This window comes from Epinephelus lanceolatus, chromosome 2 (assembly GCF_041903045.1).
Source record: "Epinephelus lanceolatus isolate andai-2023 chromosome 2, ASM4190304v1, whole genome shotgun sequence".
Taxonomy (NCBI): domain Eukaryota; kingdom Metazoa; phylum Chordata; class Actinopteri; order Perciformes; family Serranidae; genus Epinephelus; species Epinephelus lanceolatus.
Window position 1 is genome coordinate 17,537,435 of NC_135735.1, and position 19,167 is coordinate 17,556,601.

Below are 19,167 nucleotides of genomic sequence, written 5' to 3' on the forward strand. Positions count from 1 at the left end.
TATTATAAAAAATAAAGCATCTTTAATAGTTACTTTGATTTTCTCTCACAAACACTTAGCATGTTTTCACAGACACATTGAGAATTGCATGGTTGCATAAAGGAAGGTGACTTTGAGCGTTTTATGACAACAGAACACAATCAGATTGTTCAGTGTGATGAAAATATGGGACTCGCTGCTATGCTGAGATTGCATTTCAAAGGCTTTACATGCATGATCAGTGACGACTGTGAGCCTTCACAGAAAGTAGGGCATCTGGTTACTCACCATGGCTCTCAGACGTCATGCAGAAATTTGGAAAGAACAATCTTAACTCAAGGGCCGCTTGCTAGTTTTTGCCAGAGCTTTCAACCTCATCTAACAGTATATCAATCATATATCATCATATATATTACTTCATTACAACTGAGCTAAAGATGACTGTGAGATGCAATTGAAAGCTCTGGAGAAACTAGTAAGTGGGAATTAAATTGTGGTTTGTGGTTGGTCTGGTCTGTCTAGCTCAAAGTATAGTGTGTTAGCATACACAACACAGCTATAGAGTTTGGATACTGACACAGTAAGCTCTCCAAATGTAACACAATTACAGCGCCATATAGAAAGTCATATATTTTGATTCACGTTTTCTGTATCAATCACTTTTGAAATGTATGGTTACTTTATAAATATTGCTTAAAATGTTACTTAAGACAAAAACAGACTTCCAAGTGTAATCACTTCTCCATGATATTCGGATTTGCGACAGGTTGTGTAAAGAAATACAATTATTGCAAAGCAGTTATGAAGATGGAAACATATGTTGTGCCTTGAGCTGTCTTTTGTCCTTTTCATGCAATGCAAAATTTTGTATAAAGTTGTAAAACAATTTGTACAGTATTTACATCGGACCTTAGTTTGATTAATCTTCGATGAGTTGCTCTTTTGACTTTGTATTAAAGCTGTTACTACTTTGACACCAATGCTAGTTTATTCCTTTGGTTTTTGACTTTCTCATTGTCATTGTTTATAGATATTATAAAAGCACAATAGAGAATGACAGTGTGCATCTTTTAATGACAGAAAGTCATCCCATATACGTTAAATCACACTGTATTGGATAACAGTCAAAAGACGAAAGCAAAAAGAGCAACGTCATGGCAGAACTACACTTCTCACAGTGGGTTTTGTAAACATTCATGTAAACAGTGGTGGTTTTGGATGTGTGGACAACTGAGTATCAGATGTTTGAGATCTGCCTGAGCTTTCTGTTCACAACCTGCATCGAGTCATTCTTCCTTTTTAAAGGAATCTCCACTTCTGATCTTTTCTTTCGCTGCTTTTTAAATCTCCTGCAGCATATGTAAGATGTCAGTGTAACGACTGTGAAGAGCAGCCCCAGACATGTCACTGAAAGAGCAATGAGGACAGGCTGACAGGGGAACAACTCATACCTCTCAGGCCCTTCTGTCATCTGGCCTTTGTACCACGGCCTCTCCTCTACCTCTATCTCAGCCTCTCTGGTCAGCAGGCTCTGGATGTAGCTCTCGTTGCTCACGGTTTCATTGACAAAGAAGTTAACCATTACTGTCGAGTAAAGCGGTTCGGGCTGACCATGATCACTGACCTTCACCAGGAGGCTGTAAAGGCCCCGGTTGCTGAGCTCCCTCTTTAATGTGATATTTCCAGTTTCTGGGTCAATGGCGAATGACCCCGGCTCGCCGCCTTTCCTCTTAATGATACTATAGGCAATCACAGCATTCATGCCTGTATCCTTATCCACAGCGTACACCTCTGTGATTGATGTTCCAGGTAGTGTATTGGGTAGTACCAGCATGTAAGACTGATTGGACTGGGGGAAGAGGACAATGGGAGGGTTGTCATTTACATCCAACAACAGCACGGTCACCATAGTAACGCAGGAAAGAGCAGGCTCCCCACCATCGACGGCCTCAATCCACAGCTGGTATGTCCCTTGTTGCTCACGGTCCAGTGACGTCTTGGCCCTCAGAGCCCCTCGGCCTGTGTCTATCATGAAGATGTCACTGCCATTGAGGATGGAAAGGGCCACCCAACCGTTCTCCCCAGCATCAGCGTCTGTCACAGAGAGGACCCCGATCTCACCGTACCCTGGGAAGTTCTCTGGCACAAAGAACGTGAAGTCCTTATTGATGAAGCGTGGACTGTTGTCATTGCGGTCTTGCACGCACACCACCACAGTTGCAATCGACTCCCTCCTGGGTGTCCCCTGGTCTACCGCTCTCACTATGAACCGGTACGTCTCTTTCTCCTCACGGTCTAGCGATGTTGTCACAGTCAGGACGCCTGTCACACGATCCACGACAAAGATCCCTGGGGCATCACCTCCAAGGAGATAGATGACTTCCCCTCTGCTTTCGCTGTCCTGGTCTGTGGCTTGGAGCTGGGTCAGAAAGGTATTCGGTGGATTGTTCTCCTCCACTGATATCTCCACCAAAGACTGCTGAAACACCGGTGCGTTATCATTCTCATCCAACACCTGCACCTTGAGGAAAGTCTTTATTACAACATCTCGAGCATTCTTAGCAACCACAATGAGCTCGTACTCCTGTGTCTTCTCGTAGTCCAAAGGCTCTGTAGTCTCCAGCAGGTATTCGTTCTTGAGCAGCTGATAGGGGCCGAGCCTGAATGGGCCGTTCCCTTCCAAGTAACAGTCCACCCTTTGGTTCCTGCCAACGTTTTTGACTGTAAAAAAAGCAATCGGAGAAAACGCTGGCTCAGACTCCTTTATTGTCACCACACCATCCTTTTCTGGTGCTATGTATCTGGGTATGACAGCAGGGGGTCCTGTAACAACTTTGATGATATGGACAGAAACAGTGGCAACTGCAGGGATACAACCAGGTCCATTGGCCAGAATGGTGAGTTTGTAAAACGTGGCAGTGCCAGTGTCTATTTTCCCTGCTAGCTTGATCACCCCTGTGATTCTGTCCAAATGGAACAAGCTCCTGGTGTCCCTTGGCACACGTTCACTGTAAGCATAGCTGATCTGAGCATTAGCACCAAGGTCAGGGTCAAAAGCATGCAGACGTGCCAAATGTGCCTCTTTGGTCGTATTCCCATGCAGAGTGACATTAATTTGTGACTCTGTGAATTGGGGACAGTTATCATTCACATCTGTGATGACAATTTTTAAAGTAGCTGCTCCGAGCAGAGGAGGGGTCCCTCCATCCTCTGCGATGATGTCTGTGATGTATTCAGCCTGGGTCTCTCTATCCAAAGCCTCTGTCACAATAAGGAAGGGCGTCAGCTCACCGCCCTCATTCTCCTCCACGTCCAGTGTGAACACGCCAAAGTCATTAACAAGCCAGTAGGTCTGCACTCCGTAAAGACCCAGGTCCGGGTCAACTGCCGACTGCTCCACCGCATAACGAGCATTGATGGGTGTGTTTTCTGGGACAGACATAGAGATCTCATCCACAGGGAACTTTGGCCTGTTGTCATTCACGTCCTTGATAAAGATCTTTACTTTGACGAGCTGAAAGTACTGCTGAGGCAACACAAACACATCCAGCGAGAGGGTGCAGCCCTGTCCCTCTGAGTTATCAGGACAGAGGGTCTCCCTGTCAATCTCCGTAGCAGATGTGTAAAGCTCCCCAGTGGTGTTATTGAGGCTCACATACTGTCCGCTGACCTTCTTTTGCGGGAGACTGAACACAAAGGGGGGCTCCACAGTGAAATCCAAATTTAAGTCTACTCCAATGGCCCCTATGAAGGTCCCCCTGGGTAATCCCTCCTTTATCTTATAGACCAGCTCTTTTGCGTGGCTGAAATTTGCAAAACAGGAAAGAGGGCTGGTGTAAAGCAAGAGGATGCACAATCCCTGCAATACAAGATAATTAAAGATAATGCAGTTTAATAAAAGTGTTGCAGAACTGAGTGATATATGCAAAATGAGGGATTTGTGGCGTATTATTACTCAGCGTGAACATTAGTACTTAGTTAAATTAGCAGGTGCAGAGCTCTGTGGACACCTGCAACGATGATCTGACGTGTAAGCATTACAATTAACTCACATTATAATTATCATTTGAATAAATTAATGTATGGAATTAGATTTGTTGATAGTTTGAGGCTTATTTGCACAAGTTTAAACCATGAAATAAAGCATGAGAATAAAAGAGGAAGAAGAACTAGTCATGTCTGCTCTAGTGATATAAAATAGTATTCACAGTCTCATAAAAGCTACATATAGTTGTGTCAAAGTGAATTCTGTCTGTGAAGTGAAAACTTACCCATATTCCTCCTCTTTTGCTAAGGCTGGGGTGTCTGCTGTTGAACATGTTTATGTCCTAGTCCAGCACTTTCCACTTATGGCAGGAAGAGTGACAGCTCAAGTAACCTCGGCATTTTGAGCATTGAGCAGCGCAGACCTCTGCTGAGTGCTATGCCTTATTGCTATCTGACTTGAACAAGTCATTCATCCCACTGCTGGCTCAGGACACTCCCACCATATGCAAATCAGTCCCTCGTGCTAACCAACGAGAGCCAGTGGCCACTGGGAAATCTACTTGAGTTCACAGATTCTTTTTTCACGCGTGCCATCAAAGCGAGTCGACACACACCTGCACTTTCTATACACACCCATGTTGTCGCAAGCAGCTGCATACCTTGTATTCCTGCGGCATGAGTGAAAGCAGATGATTACCAACTGAGCTTATAATGACACGAGAGACTGAGCAAGATGTAAAATATCCACAGCCCAGAGATTACTCTAATCCAGCATTAGTTAAAAAACACCACAGATGAAAAAAAAACACAGTACAGAATGAATTAAAGCAAGTGTGTAATGATATAATGATGATGCACAGTGTTTCATACAGCCAGTGATCTTTGACTTCTAATAGATAGATAGATAGATCGATAGATAGCTTAGTTTACACTTATTGCAACCACAACCAAACTGTGAAATTCATTTCCTGTATAGCGTCTACATACATGCTGCCGCATTATGCATGAAATTAAAATGAAAAACATGCAAATATCATAAACAAAGCCAGCAGAGAGGTGATCTTGGCATCATAAGTGGTGCTATGGTCTGATTCTGGATTGAGCCTTTAACTAAATCAACCCCCTAATCCTCATGTGTTCTAAATGCCGGGGCCAGCTGTTTGCTGGGATTGGAAGCATACTGCTCAGAGAAATTGAGTGATTGAAGTTCTCTGGAAAAAGGGCAGATTGAGAGAGTCACACACACTCACTCATTTTGTCTCATACTGCGTCAGGTCTTTGCAGTCATTCCTCATCACAGGGGTCCCGCTGGATGCCGGGGCCTAAACTTCATACATTTTTTGTTGTGTGTGTTATTTGGGGAGCTTAGAAGTAAACCAAGTTTTATGAGGCACTTTTCATAATATACAGTATATTTCAGTGATGTAGCTAGACATAGTAAATTAATATGGATCATCTAGAAATCCATCTTGCATCGCATCCAGAGGATTTTTTTTTTTTTTTTTTGATCCATGTGCTAAAAATATTTCTGTAAACACAGACTGTAGGCACAGTGGGCTGGGAGGCTTTAGAGCGTGGCAAAGCAGCAGCTCAGGGAAATGAGAGTCATTTGAGAGCTGCCTTGAGGTGCGCAGGGTCTGAGGTGTTCAGCTGTTGATCGTCAGCGAGGAGTCAATCCAGAGCAGTTACCTCAGATGACACGAGAAATAAGTATTTAGCTTTGTAAGATCAATTAATTTATTCATCGTAGTCATGTTTTGTTTAAATACACCACATTAAAACACAGCACAATAATTAAAATGATAAATCTATTGTGCACTTAATTTGTCTGGGATCAGAAGAATAAAATGTGTTCCAATACATTTGAGGTTTAATCATTAGGAGTGTGATTGTGTGATCAAAAGTGACACTGTTTATTTGCCTTTACTCATTCATAATAATAATAATAATAATAGTGATAATAATGCTCGTGTCAAAAAGGGTGGCAGCATCACATTTTCACATTTTCATTTGACTGTGGCTCGTACATTGCAGAAAATGTGTGAGTCTGTCAGGGCTTTCAAAAGCTCCGGCAAGTATGGTGTTTATTTTGATTCATTAAACGTGTCAAAATTAACACGTGAATAAAATTATGTCATGTTGCAAATTGCACCTTTTAAGGTAAAATAAGACAGTCCTTTATGGCCACAGCAGGGAAACTGGCAGTTTTACAGCAGCAGAGGGGAATGTGCAATAATAAGAAGCATCAACAAGATACAATAAATAAGTAAACAGTAAAAAGGAAAACATAATAAGTAGGCAGGCATTGCACATAGAAAATACTGATATTGTACAGTTTAGTATACACTGATATTTCACATGAGTGAGCTGTCAGTTTTGGTCCATGTGTTGACTACTGGGAGCAATGTTGATAGTAAAGTTTGACAGCAGCAGGAAGGAAGGACCTGGGGTATCTCTCCTTCACACACGGCGGGTGAAGCAGCCTGTCACTGATGGAGCTGCCCGGTGCTGTCAGAGTGCTGTTTTATGTTACGCATTTGGTAAAACGGGCCCTGGATCACCAAAGAGCACGTCTGAGACAGCATACCATCTCAAACATGCCATATGTTACAGGCTGTGTTCGGCTTTACATTATTTACTCCATAGCGGTTGCAAAACAAGGAGCTGTGACACAAAGGTTAGTGATGCTGTGTGTCTGTCAACCTGATACTGTGACCTCTGGGTCTGCTGGTACACACTCGTTCCCTGTTGACCCAGAATCAACCACAGGCTGCTGGGACAGGGAAGATTTGGTAAAAGGGTTAAATATTATCTTGGCGGGACAGCAAAAAGAATGATAGAAAATGACTGTCCTGGTTCAAATTTGACCTGTAACCTTTTGGTGCATCATTCTATCACTCTACATTTATATTATAAAGCAAAAAGTTATAAAATAATCTGAATAATCTAATAAGTTTAGTTTTACATCCAACTAAACTCTGGATGTTTTCTTTTCTTGTGGATTTTAAAATGCAACAGTATGTGTTAACTGTGGTGGTCAGACAAAAAATACTACGAAGGTTGAGTAAGGCCAAGAGGCAGTATTACTTTGGTCTTAATTACATCATTTGCTGCACTGAGTCTGTGTGGGATGAGGTTGGGTAATCTCTGCCCAGATTTCCCAACAGATGTTCTGTTAACCTTGGTCTTTTCTTTTAATCAAAGTGCTGCTAAGCTATCTTGATAGCTACCAGACAGCTCCATGGCTGTTAAGTGAGATGGATATGACCACACAAAAGTACTGAGTCAGGACATTTGTAGCCTATGTGTCATATGCATGATGTAGGTCAGTTTGCATGTATATGAGCTGAGTTTCTCATCAGGAGGAGGAAGAAGGGATGTTGGAAGGCGTGACACCAGGTGAGACTGCTACCTGCGACCACTGTTTGAGACCAACAAACAACAAAAGCAGGTCTTTTTAAAGACACGTTGGGACATTTCCAGCCATGCTTATTGTGACACATTTAGAGCCGAGTTTGTGGCGACCAAACTGGGTATTCTAAACAAAAATTTGATGTTTTCCAAACCCGAACCAAAAGGGTTTTTGTGCTCACATCTTGCTACACGTCACAACATAAAATCGGAAATTGTGATGTAACGAAATGTAAAGTCTCAACTAGGGCTGTCAAAATAAAGCCTTAATTTCAATTGATTATTCACAGAAAAAATTACACATTAAAAAAAATTAACACTGATTAATCACTTTCCGTGGTGACCCGTGACCTGGTGCATCTATGAAGGCCACAGTGGCTTTCTCACATGATGGAGGTAGATGAGATGATGCTGCTTGGCCCCGTGAATGGAACATTTACATTTAAAAAATGCCCAGATGGAACTGTTGATAAGAGCACCGTCTGCCGCAATTTCTGCAGTGAGGCATTTTCTTCAAGCCTGAAATATCCAAGAGTACCCAACTGCAGGCAAGATGGTGGACGTGGGCGCCGCCATATATCCAGTCCATACCGGAAGTCCATACAGGAAGTTGTATACATACCGGAAGTCCATACCAGAAGTCAGGTTTTTTTGTGTCCTAATGTCTTCTTCGGCGAATAATACACAGACCAACTTCCTCTGTGACTTCCAATAGGGATTGCATGTAAAAATAAACACGAAGAAGACCAACTTCCCGTAAGGACTGTGGATATCCATCCCATCCCTTGTCCGCCATCTTGTCTGCAGTTGGGTCCCTCTCGAAATATCACCTCAACGTAAAGCATTTACCAGCGAACCTGGAGGTCTGTGCTAGCACAGCCTCTGATGCTGGCGTTAGCAGCCAGCCTCATCAAGCCACACTCGATCAGGCGTTCAGACACAAACAGAGTAAATCTACCTGTGACTAACTAACTAACTCCCTTGCAAGATTGTAATGGACTGCAGACCAGTTTCAGTGGTAGATGACAGGGGGACAGTTGTGTCCAAAATCCAGCAGCTTTACAACAAAACTTCATTTTAAACAATTTCACAGCAAAATTTGATGTACATGATTAGATTGATTAATCAGAGCATGTAATTTATTGGATTAGTCTTTTGCTTGACAGCCCTAGTTTCAACATATCCGCTACATATAAAATGTACATATCCTTGTTTTTGCAGAAATGCATGACACCAACATTTACTCAGTTGACTGGGTTGCAGTATGTGATAGGAGTAGCTTTCCCAAAATAACATCTTGCAACCATCTGAACAAATTTACATATTAAAAACAACACACACAAAAAAGAAAGAAGAGAACAAAAACCAACATGTAGTACTAATTATTCAATGATGTCTCCTTTAGGACCGTAATGTTCTTTAAGAAGGATCTGTCAGATTGTTTTGATCCGGCCTGGTCAGTCTCCCTTTTAGCCCATCAGTATATCTGAGTAAATGCTTCAGAATACCGGGAGTTGCATTATATCCTAGATCTAAAAGTCTAATGTGTGATACTTTGTATGTGACATTCACAAAGAATAAACAAACCAAATGGTCAAAAAGTCTGTTACTTTTAAAATGCCAAAGAAACAAAAATAACAACAGGAGCCAGTAAATTTAGTTAGTTGTTGAGCCAAGTGGAGGCGCTGCATCTATAGTGTTAAACAGTTCCAGAAATATGCATCACAGCTGCGTTGTTAGTTATAATGAAATATCTGTAGAGTTGCCTCCTGGCAAATCAATACGTAGCAGTCAGAAATACTTCCTTTATAGCGTCTAATTAATCAAACCTGCATCTCCTGTGTTTATCACAAAACAATAATTGCTGCAAATTGAACACAGATTTCAGTCTAATGGAGAACCACACAAAGCACTGCTCAGCGAGTCTGCTCAACAGCGTGGAAATCTCATTCACTGATTATATATTATGTCAGTCAGAGTTGAGGGTGTGCTGTGAGATATAGTCCTCATAGTTGTGCTTTACAAAGATCTGGATGCATAATGGCCACTATTAGCATATAGATATTCTCCCTTGACAAAGTCCCAGTGTTGACTTTTAGCACCGAGACAGGCACACACCAGTGGGTATGAGACAATAAATAACATATCCTCTTTCTTTATTTCTGTCTTGGAACATTTTCCAGCCCGGTGCACTCTAGTGTGCATCAGCCACACCGCAGCTGCATCCCCCAGTCTCATGGGGACAGACTTCAGCATTCTCCACTGTATGATCACTAAGCAGGGGCAGAGATGAGCAGATTTTTGATTAGCTGTCTTTTCACAAATGTTAAGTAACTGGGACAACTATTGCCTAAATCTCCATAGAGATATTATGAACTTCTTTTTTTATGAAGTATGCACTGGTTTACTTTAATCAGTAAACTCAGCCATGGGGGTTCTTGCTCTGTCACTGCCATCTACTGGTTGAATTGACATAAAAGAAAATACAAACATAAGTAATGTCTCAGTTACACATACTGGTCTTGCACCATAAAGGTTTTCTTTCCTGTTTCCAGTGGCGTCTAAAATGCAATTTGGGACTAAATGTACAGTTTCTTTTTCACTGGCCTTTGTTCTACAGCAGGATCAGATTAGGATAAACGTAAGAGTTGAGTCCAGGGCTGAAAACTTGTAAGTACATGATTTTTCATTTTTTCCCCCGTGGAGACCCAATTTTCTAAAAGACGAAGAGGTACAAAGGAAAAATGCGTAAAAGTGTCTCTGTGGCTCGCCATCATGGAACCAATTTTGGTGTAAAATGGAGCTGTCCTAATGTAAAATTATACTACACAATTTCTGAACCCCAAAGGACTATTTCTATTAACTGAAAAAATACTCAACTGCTCCCCAGCTTTTTTTTTTTTCTGCTTTGCTTTTTTCACCTCCTCACACCTCCCCTGCTGCTCCTCTCCTCCAGTGTTTTCTCCCATCAGTTTCCTCCTTTTCTAGCTCTTGTCAGCTGCTAAAGATGCATCCTGGCACGAATGTGAGAAAGCTCATCTGGAGGGGTGAGACGGAAATAGTGAGAAAGTATGAAAAAAAATAACATGAAAACCTTGTGAGCTTGTGTTTGATAGGCAGACAGACAGAGAACGAGATGGTAAGATAGCACGAGAGTGTTAAACCTCGGCTTGATGTGAGTGTGCCTTTGTGCCTCTGCAGGTGCAGGCTGGATATATCATTGAGAACAGGTGCTGTGGTAGAATGTATGCCCCTCACAGCTGCAACCAAAGAGATTACTAGCCAGGCTTCCCAGTAATGAAGTTTCTATCGATTGCCCCTCCACAGGTTCTTGTTTCTGCCTGCTAACAGTGTGACTATTTCAGAGCCTCAATTTGAGGTTTTTGAGTACATCAATTAAGGTATAAAATAGAGTTTCCAGGAGGGTACGATTTGCTGATGGAAAATAATCGCTTATACTTTCATAACTCAAAACTTAAAGTCAATTTTTGCTTCATCAATGTTAGAGAAAATCCATTTTTTGCTCTGGAATTACTCACTCATAAACACTTCACATTCACTGTTTTTTTTTCCCCTCTCCCTTATTTCTGTGAGTGTGGAGAGATATGAGAAGAACACCTTGTGAAGATACACAAGTTTGAGATGTAAAACCTGACCTTACGACTACTGACCTAATTATTGAAATGACTTACAGCAGTTTTCAGCCATAGAAGCATTGTCATAAAGGTTAACGACATCATATAAATTGCAATTGCAAAGTACATTCCTGTATATTTTCATAGAACCCCTGCAGGAAAAAATGGCCTCACAATAGCCTCACAGATTAAAAAAAGGTGCATAACAATTACAACACACACACACACACACACACACACATTCAAGCACGCACGCACTGCAGATTTGAGTGAATAAGCCCCAGCGTGTATTTTCATATTCAGTATTAATTTGTGTGGCATTAATTATATTATTTTCCCCTATGATCATGCAGCAGGATTAATGAGGAGGTCTATAGACAATAAGAAGGAAATGGGGAGCAGCAAGAGGAAATAGGAAGACGGCTTCAATCTGTTGCGTTTCAATAGTAATTTAAATTCAATGCATTCTGCTCCAGTGGCTCAAGTCTCAATCTGTTACGATTTGTACAAAAGGAAAGGGAGGATTTTATCGACAAATCTATGGATAGATTTCTATGTTACCTATCTGTGGTGGATCTAAGAAGTAGTGCAAGGTAAAGAAAAAGAAAAATCGTATATGCTTTATATATTTGGAGAACATACACATCAAAAAGATCAGAAGAGGATGTGAGGTCACAGTTGGCTTTCTATGTCAGGGGACTATTTTGTCAAACAAGGGTGATAATTTAAATCAGTTTAAATCAGTTGATTTTAAATCAGTTCCCAACTGGTGGGTCCTGGTCCAAAAGTCGGTCCCGGGTCCATTCTGAATGGCGAACATGTCAAGTTTGTAAAAAACACACTTTATTTTGAAGCACAGTGAATTTCCGACACAGAGCTTTGACTTTGAAGTGCTGGTCCCCGCTGTAGAGTGAGTGACTAACAGACAGCTACACGACAGAGACAGCCAAACAAGTTCAGTGACATGGCCAAATGCAAGTATTATGCTGAATACATTGAACTGTGTGGACCTTGAACAAATGGCTAAAGTGAAATCTGGACCAGTTGGGAATCACTCACTTATGGTCTTGTCCATTGAGAGTGGTGTGTTCTAAATGGAATACTACTGATATGTGCACACTATTTTCAACCTTGTGGCACTTGACATGATATTCTGACCTGGCACTGGATTGAGAGAGGGGCACATTAGCTGTTATTCTCAGGTGCACAGCTATGAAGGGCGTAGATGTTGTTTCAATATTGGGGGGACACACATGAAATTGTGAGTCTGGGTTCTTCCTTCAGGAAATTTTGAACATCAAACATTAAATTTATTGCGTTCCTTTGAATTTTTTTTACACCATTTTCTGCCTCTTCTGCACTGATTTATCGTTAATTTCATCAAAATAAAAGTCTCTGCTGCTTTCATGTTTTTAATGTGAGAGACAAATGCACATGTTTTCAATATCCTCCTGAGACCCGAGCTTTCGTTTGGTATGCGTTTTTCATTTCTCCCAGCTATTTGGGATCAGTAGGATCTGATAAGTATAAAAAACTAAGCTTCCTTTGAACAGGAAGTAGTTTTTGAGCTAAATGATGTCCACATATGCGGGCATTGGGGTTATTTTTAATAAATAGGGAGTATTAAACTATTAATTTTAATGCCTGAACACTGTTTTTGCAAAAACAAGATTACAAACAATGCAACATACAGTATATGTAATGTTTTGTAACTGTGGGTTAGAGGTCACTGTTCAAGTCTAAAACTGTTCATAACTATTCATTTCAATGCTTGATCATTTTTCATTTTGTAACTGTATAAATTTTCCTTGCTCCATGCTCCAAGCTAGGAATGCTCTTTTTGTCTGCAGGAAGAGTCCGTCACAAGTTCTTGGCCAGTGTGAAATCCTGCAATAATAAAGTTCGAGTGTACACAAACAAATATTTAATTGGTAAAAGTTGTTTCCAATATCAAACTACAAACATTATTAGACATAAATAAACAAGTTTCAACCATAAATCTTGCTCAGGTTTTGTACCTTGTCCACTTTTGCGTCGGGATCGGCTGCAGTCTGACTTGGCAGAGTTGGCTGCCATCTTGTTTTTACATGCATTAGTGTATTGTGCTCTTACTACCACTAGATGGCACAAAAAAAGCATCCACAAACAAGGACAGCAGGTCTAAGGTAAGCAGAATGAATTATGTGGTACAGCAAAGCCAAAATGAATAAATGTCAAAACAAACGTGGTGCTGACTGATGTTGCTGTTAAAGACACTGACTCTGGGGTCACATGAGAACATGAAACACTCCTGTTCTTTGCTGCATTTCAATACAAAACAACACTTGTGGCCATTTTATGGGGTGCACCTGCTTGTTCATTCAAATATCAAATCAGCCAATAATATGGCAGCCACTCATTAAAGCATGCAAACATGGTGAAGAGGTTCAGTTGTTTGAAGTGACGAAGGAATACAAGTGACTTTGATTGTGGAATATTTTTTGGGGCAAGGCAGATGCTTTGAGTATCTTAGAAAGTGCTGCTCTCCTTGTATATCCGTGCACAACAGTCGGAAACGGTGGGAAAACCAACATAGTGTGGGTGGCAGTTCGGTGGGTGCCTTTTTAATGAGAGAGGTCGGAGGAGAGTGACCAGACTGGTTCAAGATGACAGGAAGGCAACAGTTACTTGAATAGCGACGCCTTCCATCAGTGCTATGCAGAGCAGCATCTCTGAAGACACAGCATGTTGAACTTTGAACTATATGGCTAGACAGCAGCAGAAGATTCTTGTACACATGTACGCATGACCAGTGTTAAATCCCACCTATGCTACATCCATCTGCTTGAGTTCAAATGGGCTCATTTACACCAAGAAACATTAAAACAACATCTATCATGGTTGTTGTGCTTGACTGAGAACGATGAAGAATCAGGCTAAAGTTGTGCTGTGTGAAGCTCAGCCAAAGTACAAGCCTTTTTTTTATATAGTCGGCTTGTCAAAAAGTAAAGGCAATGTCAGAGGTTGAGGAAAAAGTTAGACTGCAAAAACCTGACAATTTGCAGTGCTGAAAAGAGGCACTGGGCAAAGAACCACTTGTGTATTTTTCATACTGATGACTGAATGGTGGCGCTTAATAGAGAGACGTCCCTGAGAGGCACAAAGGCCCTGATGGTGAGACTGAGAACACAACACCGTCAGCCACAATAGAGGCTGAGTGACTATTAGATAGTGAGCAATTTACTTTGTAATTGTCGCGCTTGTTTAAACAGTTTTAGCATCGTAGCAAATTTACCTGTTTTAGTTAATGTAATTAATGTAACAGTTTTAGAAAACAAGATGGAATAACTTATAGAGGCACAGTGAATAGAAACACTCCTGGAAAATGTTGGAGATCAGTGTGAAGTGAACAGAAATTTCATCCTAAAAGAAGTGATTTTCTTGTTCTGTGAAGACTTTGACGTCACTCATCCAAAACCTCTGAATGATCATGTCAGAGTTGTAGTGCAGTGGCAGGTTTAAGCAGACAGTATTTTCAGGTACCAGAACACTCTATGAAGAATCTAGTTAAAGTATTAAAGGTGTCGTTCAGATGCTTTGGTTGTATGAGGTTCTCAGGCTGTGGAGGTGCTTCAGGAACTAGAGCAGTCGTCTACCAATTGGAAGGTCAGTGAGGTAACAAGGTATCTTTATTGGTAATTAAATATAGATATACAGAGTATTAACAAACAAACACAGAACCAGTAAGGACAATAGACAACCCCACCCACCCATCAACCCAGGAACAAGAAGAAGAAAGCGAGACCTGTCAAAGGAAATCTAATGGAGAAAAAGGGGGAAAATTCCGACAGCTTGTGTGACATAAGAAGAGGAGTATAGCATGTTTCATTAATATTTTTCAGCTTCCACGTTTGCCATAAAAGTTGAAAATGGTTGCCAGATGGCAAAGAAGCATGCAGTTGATCCTTTAATAAAACAGTGGATTTTCAATTGTAAATGATAACATCCTTAATCCAGTGTCCATATGCTGGAGGTGACGAGTCCTTCCATCTAGAGGGGTTACTCCACATATTGTCATGGACACAACCAGCCATCCAAACATTGTTGAAAATTTTTAAGTATTAAATCCCAGAAATCAAATAGTTTAGGATGGTCAGCGACAGTCAGCTACAGTCTATATGTCAGAGTACCCTTGGGCAAAATACTGAGCCCCAAAATTGCTGTGTGAGGGTGTGTGTAGGGCTGTAGTCATCCAAAGAAAATCTTGGTTGACTAAAGTCGTACATAATCCTCAAGTAATCGATGAGTCGTGGGGAAAAAAAAATCTGCACGTTATTTTTACTTATGTGGTGGTGTGTCTGTGTCACTCTGCAGTTACACCTCCAAAACACTAGTTGGCAGTGGAGGACTGTGTTAAGTGCTGTTAAGTTTGGTTGATTCAAAACAAACATTAAATATGGCTTAACAGAGACAATTTCAAACACAAGTACACCATTTGGCTTCACTATAAATTGCAGAACTGACAGACAAACACTTGTCTTTACCTGGACACATTTCCCCCACCAACACAACATGCTAATGTTATTAGCACAAGTCTATGGCATTTTACATTGTATAAAATAACCTAGCTTCTAGCGATCTTTTCCTCTCCTCATATAAAACCAGGGACAACAGCAACATTTAACAAAGGTAACGGCACACAATTTGGCTCCATTACAACTCGCAACATTCACCGACAAAGCAACCGTCACACTAAACACGTTTTCCAAACAAATACAACATGCTAACCTTATTAGCGCCAGCCTATGGCATTTTACATTGTATAAATTAGCCTAGTGATTTCCTCTGCTCATATGAAGCCAGGATAAATCCCGAAGTATAAATCCCTGAAAGATAAATCACACACACGACTTAAAATGCTATTTTAGTGGAGGCTTTACTGTCTTCACAATTTATTGTTTCTTATCTGTGAAATACAAGTAAATACAAGCTTCGTTTCCACTGAGGGAAATGGTTCCAGTATACAGACACTGACAGGAGGTCTGTGTCACCGCGACGCCAAAGAGCATGGATACCAAGAGGCAAAGCTCCGTTGAATTTTTGCCAATAGCCACTAGGGGCGCTGCGGTAGCGCTGCCGCCATTTTGGACTGTTGAGCTTGGACTGTTGCACCCAGACAACGTGCAAGATGTCAAGGAGAGAGGAGAAAACAAGTAAAAGAAAACAGTGTAGTGCAATTAACTGCAACAGCTATCAGTGGAACACCCCGCACCTGGCCTTCCACCGTTTCCCGAAGGATCCCGACAAGTAAGAAGTCCTGAGGTGGAAGTTTTAAAGTGTTTTAATATCAATTTAATATGCCAGTTTTGGAGGGAAGATAACACTTACATTTATATATATACATATATATATATATATATATATATATACATATGGCCTCTTGGACCATTTATATCTGAACTGATTACTGCTTTAGCATTAAAATATATCATATTAAAATAGCCTATAATATATTATTATTATTACTGTTCCCTTACTGTACAAACTGTAAATAAATCTTTATTCCTGACTATGTGACGTCGTCATTAACATGCTTCTAGTTAAAATATTGATTTTTTTTTTTATTTTTATTTTTTGGTAGATTGGCTTATGGGGTGATTTTGAAGGAGTAATTAAATTAATCTTCTCATAAGTGGATGTAATATGTAGAGATGCCATCTAGGCCGTTTTTCTTCGTTTTGTTTTTTTTTAAAGTCTATATTTTGCTTTACAAAAACGTGAAAAAGCAGCTGTGACCAAGCTATCACGAGGTGAGTAGCATTGTAAGCATAATTAATAGCGATATACTTCAGCTTGTCTGTGTGTTTTTGTATGCAAGCGGGTCTGCTGCGGTCTGCTGACAGTCCAAAATGGCGGCAGTAGGACGAAACCATGGGCGAGTCTGTTGCTATGGGGCGTTCTATTGAGTTTCGCCTCTTGGTATCCATGCTCTTTGGCAACGCTGAGCATGAGGGTGGGAGAGTCCAACTTTCTGTCAACAACGGGGGTGTTTTGAAAACACCCCCATTTTCACAGGTAACTTAGCCTGTCCCCCCTCCGCAGGAAATAATGGATTAATCCTGGAAAGCTATTGATGTAGCACTTTTCTCTTTATGAAAATAACACAGTGATTATTCGACAAATGAGAATTTGGTCGGACGAGAGCAAAGTGACCAAATAATCGACTAGTCGACCAGGAGACTACAGCCCTATTTATGTGAACATTTATGTAATGAGCAGGTGGCACCTTGTATGGCATTGGCCACCAGTGGTCAGCTGTACCTGTGTTGCAAAGCCCTTTCAGTAGTTTCTAAGACTAGAAAGTGCTACTGTAATGGATGTGATTGAACCCAAATGCAGCACTCAGTGACAGTTGGTAATGACCTTTATTTAAAGCACAGAATAAGATGACAAAGATATTCAAGTAACAGTTCATTCTTCGGGCTCCACATACAGTCTCTGGGTTCAGGGGCAGACAGGTAGGTGAAAGGCGGACACACACACACAAGGCATTGTGTGGTTGCTCCCAGATAGTCTCTGAGCTGCAGCAGGCAACTGACAAGCAGGTGGGAACACTCATGCTGAAACGTCATGGCAGGAAAACACCACACAGCCACAGGCAGACGGAAACCTGAGACGCTGAGGCAGAACCCGTGGTCGGGGACAGAAGGCTGGTGAGTTTACCGGGAAACAGACGACATAGACAGGTCAGAGGCAGGCAGGGTTGATAACAGGAGATCAGGCAGGTAAGGAGTGCTGGAAAGTCTTGCACGAGGTTGAGGAACAATCTGGTAAAGAGTGTGTGTGCAGGAGAGGCTTAAATACCAGGCTGATAGGCTGATGAGCTGCAGCTGTCCGTCCTCTCGCCCTCAGTTTGAGAAGCAGGCAGGAGTACTGACACAGAAGCAAAGCTGCATGAATTATATGGTTTAGGCACTTAGAAATATTTCAATATCAGTTTAAATGTGTACTATATTAACTATATTTTTACTGCTTCACCTTGCTGTCAGACACTGATTTGCGGCAGGGCACTGAAGCCATTATATCCTGTTCTTCAAAGCCAGACTCCATTCAAAAAAACAGTAATTTAAAAACCCCTGACACGGGAGCAGCTGGTCTACCACTGCCTAGATCAGTTAGTTTGTTCAGAATATTTAGTGACTTAAGTGATTAAAAGGGTTAGTTTGGATTCACCCAAGTCACAGAACAGCACAAACTAATTTGCTGTTAGAAGCAGCAGTAGACCAGCAGCTCCAGTGTTCAGCGATGTTAAATCAGTGTTTTTCTTAATGAAGTCTGGTGCTGAAGAGAGCAATATAAAGACTCCAGTTCCCTGTTGGAAATCACTGTCTGCAGGACCTTTTTTTAACTGGCTAAAATACGTTTTGCTGCTGCCACGGTCCACAGCAGTACATTGCTTAGCTTCTGAGGCGGTATAATCTCTTAATTGAGAGGGTCGACTGGCATCTACTGCACGTAACATGCTGACTATGGGTAAGGATCTCATACAACCCCACTTCAAAGGATCCACACTACCCCTCTAATGTGTTTTTCGCCTGTAATTTGAGATTTAGTTCATCTGTGATCTCACTCGTCTAGCACCCTAAGGGTTTGTTTGTGTGCACAGTCAGAGGTGGTTCAAAATGTGCACACATTAATAGCACAAGGAGGAATAATCAGACTTTATGTGTGGAAATGAGTGAATACATGGTTCATGCATCAAACTGGATAATAAAGGATGGCCCGGATTTTTTAACCAGCTGAACTTTGAAGGATTTCTCAACTGTGTCAGCTCTCACACAGAAAATTACTCCACATGGATCAGCTGGAGCCAGAGGCATGAAAATTAACAATGTGATTCTTCATAATTTACATTACTTTAGTCTGCATGCTGGCTTTTCTTTCACTTCATGTTGTCTTTTTACCAGTGTGAACATGTGTCCATCTGTAAAACGCTGAGAGTACTGTACAACTTTTCGGAAAGTTTCGTCTGTAGAGATTAATTAAAGTGAACTTTCTGCAGATTCGGTCTGATGTTATTTCCGTCTCTGGTCTTTTGAGTTCATCAGTGCTGAACATAGTCTGCTGGTTAAGTACACCTCGCAAGAACACCAAGCAGTATCATTTAAATGATGGA

General features: G+C 41.2%; 1 protein-coding gene across 1 annotated transcript; it reads right to left on the bottom strand.

Moving 5' to 3' along the window:
• pcdh20 (protocadherin 20) lies at nucleotides 1-4,400 on the bottom strand. The gene is made up of 2 exons (XM_033615960.2): nucleotides 4,251-4,400; nucleotides 1-3,838 (listed from the first exon to the last, which is right to left on the bottom strand). Exons 1-2 carry the CDS (start codon nucleotides 4,296-4,298, stop codon nucleotides 1,217-1,219), a joined length of 2,670 nt encoding a protein of 889 aa, XP_033471851.1. The 5' UTR covers nucleotides 4,299-4,400; the 3' UTR covers nucleotides 1-1,216.
• Between the last annotated feature and the right edge of the window lie 14,767 nt (nucleotides 4,401-19,167).

Coding starts and splice junctions, on each gene's coding strand:
- pcdh20 (XM_033615960.2), bottom strand. CDS start 4,298: ATGTTCAACAGCAGACACCCCAGCCTTAGCAAAAGAGGAGGAATATGG. Junction 3,839..4,250: donor GCAAAAGAGGAGGAATATGG/GTAAGTTTTCAC, acceptor CTTGTATTGCAG/GGATTGTGCATCCTCTTGCT.